This window comes from Nematolebias whitei, chromosome 3 (genome assembly GCF_014905685.2).
Source record: "Nematolebias whitei isolate Nwh7 chromosome 3, NemWhi1, whole genome shotgun sequence".
Classification (NCBI taxonomy): Eukaryota; Metazoa; Chordata; class Actinopteri; order Cyprinodontiformes; family Rivulidae; genus Nematolebias; species Nematolebias whitei.
The window spans coordinates 2,730,242-2,733,320 of NC_056500.1; the positions used below are offsets into that span (position 1 = coordinate 2,730,242).

General features: G+C 43.8%; 1 protein-coding gene across 1 annotated transcript in view; it reads left to right on the forward strand.

The window, feature by feature from the left end:
* Positions 1 to 599: 599 nt before the first annotated feature.
* Positions 600 to 3,079, forward strand: part of sgta (small glutamine rich tetratricopeptide repeat co-chaperone alpha) — a 6,843-nt gene continuing 4,363 nt past the window's right edge. Inside the window, exons 1-3 of the mRNA XM_037697878.1 lie at positions 600 to 720; positions 2,132 to 2,245; positions 2,456 to 2,559. Coding sequence (XP_037553806.1) covers positions 2,146 to 2,245; positions 2,456 to 2,559 — 204 coding nt within the window. The 5' untranslated portion in view covers positions 600 to 720; positions 2,132 to 2,145. The remainder of the gene's footprint in view (positions 721 to 2,131; positions 2,246 to 2,455; positions 2,560 to 3,079) is intronic.

Consider the following 3,079-nt stretch of genomic DNA (forward strand, 5'->3'; position numbering starts at 1 on the left):
ACGTGGAGTGATCTAAATGTTGTGTATCTTCATCACCAGAAGCTCCCGGTGCTTCCACAGTCTGGGACCATGTCGGGTCTCCATCACACTTTTAAACCAAACTAACTTACAAGCCCAAAACATTTTATAAACAAATCTAACGGGTCATATTTAAAAGGTACGACTTAGTGTTTCATAAATATAAAATGTTTGTTCATGTTTATGACATCGTATCTCAAAGTTATAATTTAAATGATCTTTTAGAAGATTGTTTCTATTATGTATTCTTAAAGAAAAAGATCTGAAGTTCTCGACCTTGACCTCTAAATGGCCTCAAACATCTGCTAAGCTCATGGCAAAACCCAACGCAGACATGTTCCTGTTTTTAGTATTTTACATCACTTTATAATGTAGCTGGTTTTTTTTTTTCGTTTTTTAATATACTTTATTAATTATTTTTATTAACATTTTATGTTTTTTTTTATGATTGTCTATTGTTGTAATCTGTGTTCTTTGTTTAAAACAGGTCTCTTTTGTAAACGCGTCCTCAAGGCTCAATGACACTAACAGGTGAAATTGAAAAAGGAAAATTTTCTTCTAACGTCATCACCACGCGCTCTCGTGACGTCATCACCTCGCGTCATCTGTGATTAGCAGAAGGGCTACGCAGCAGAGAGAAGCTAACTTCGGTTCTACGGGGCTTTACCTGGCGGTTTCTCACCTGGAACACGGAGACTTCAGGTAAGAGCGGCGGGTAGCTGCGTTTCCAGCTCCGGTTCGGAACCGGTACGAGCTTATTTTCACGACAGGACCGAAATTCCGTTGGACAAACCGTTAGCTCTGAACGCTAGTACCGTGCGGTGGCGATCACGCCGAACTCCTCAGAAAAATCCACAAAAAATCGAAACACGTTCGGAATCGATCCTCACGCATATTGGAGAAAAAGCCAACAAGCTCATTTATTTGTAGAAAGCAGTTTTCTGATTCGGCTCTCGTTAGAGAACATTTCGAACACTTTCATGTGTTAATATAAATCTGGCGGCGGATTCCTCAAAGGTTCGACAGGACAACAGATTAATGTGGGTTTGATCCTCTGAGTCAACGATGAGATCAGGTTTGTGATGGCTTCAACTTAAACCTGAGCTGCCAGAACATTGTGACGGACTGATCCGAGCTGCCGGTGGGCCACACGGACCTTCATCCACCGATGGCAGCCTCTTTAAGGGACCGAGGAAACGTACACAAAGTAACTACAAGATGCTGGAGCAGACCTGTCTGACAAACTGCTGCTGTGAGAACAATATAAACCACAATACAAGTGGGAGACGTGTCTGTAACAGGTTCTGTTTGATGGTTCTGCAGGCTTTAAAGGTAAAACGAGCCTTCACTGTTTGGAAGAGAAAACTCTGAGCTCAGGTATTTGGAAGTCAACGGGGGCTTGTGTGTGTGACCTCTGACCTCTGCTGTAGGACTGACGTCATTCCTACAGCAGAGAGACACTCTGAGCGGAAGAGACAGAAAAGTCTAGTTGGGTTGGAGGAACTGCAGAAGAAGAGGACAGATGGTAGAAATCAGAGTTTGAGTGCGGCATCATCATCGTTCAGTGGTGAACTCCACGTGATCGTAGTTCAGACACCAGTTCAGCCACGGAGAGTCCAACTGCCTGGGACCCTGATGATGGTTCTGCTGGGACATCTGAGCTGGAGGTCCAAACAGGATTGAACTTTGATGGATGTTTATGGGGAGCATTTCTCAGTTTTTAAGAGTTTCATGTCCATCGCCCGATGTTCTGCTTTCTACAGCCAGAGCTCGTGGTTCCTGATGGAGACGTGCAGCTTGATGTCGTTTTCATTTGGGTTTTTCCAAAGTGAATTATTGTGTCTGACCAAAAATGAAAATAAAATATTTTTATGTTTTTTTCATTCATTCAACCTTTATTTAGACGGTAAATCCCACTGAGCCTCGAGGACTCGTTTACAGGAGACACCTGTTTGAAACGAGTCTTTGGGTTTACCTGTCTAAATGCATGAAGGACCCCCCCACCCCCTTCCTTTATGACCTCTGACCTCAGCTCCTCTGACAGAAACTGGCCTCTGTGTGTTTGTCATGAAGTCCCACCTCTGGACTCTGGTGTCTTCTGCTTGTCTTCCAGGCGTCTCCGTCACCATGACGGACAACAAGCGTCTCGCCTTCTCCATCATCCATTTCCTCCATGACCAGCTCCGGTCGGGGAGTCTGACCCCGGATGCTCAGGAAAGCCTGGAAGGTGAGTCCTCAGCAGCCCTGACTCCATGTTTTGCTGTCGTTCCAGTAATTTGAGACCAGAACCTCAAGTCCCGTCAGCGCAGACGTGTGAGCAAACGGGTCGGTGTGATAAAATACTAGCCGAAGAACCGAACAAGGAGCATCCGATTCTGTCTTTAAAGGTTTTATTTTGACGATAAAGATGCTATTTTGAGACTTTTTGTTCTTTCAGTTGCCGTCCAGTGTTTGGAGACGGCGTTTGAAGTTTCCACTGATGACCAGAGTCTCGCCGTCCCTGTGACGTTACCAGAGATGTTCGCCGCCGCCACAGCCAAGGTACGAGCCGCAGCTCTGACGTCTGACCAGAAAATATCAACTTTAATTCACTGAGGCCACAAGGAGGCCATTAAAGAAGTGCTGGTTAGATCTGCTGCAAAAACCCAGCTGGTTCCTCAGAACCACAGGAAGTCACTTTGTCAGAACTTACATTCTCTGTCGTACTTCCTGTTCATCTGGGAAACTTTTACAAAAGTTTTAACAAGCTGAAGCTGCAAAAACTCACAGAAAGACACTTTAACAATAATTCATATTTAAATGAACGTCTGCGGAGAACAACAGCTGGAAAAGCTGAAAGCTAAAAATCAGAACAACAACATTTCAAAGCAGAAAAAGCTAAAAGTCAATAATCTGTGTAGAAATATCAAAGGCCACCAGCAACTATAGTACAAGCAGCAAAATGCTGGCTAAAAGCTAAAAGTAGCATAACGATAGCTTAAAGTAGCATAACGGTAGCTTAAAGTAGCATAACGGTAGCTAAAAGTAGCATAACGATAGCTAAAAGTAGCATAACTGTAGT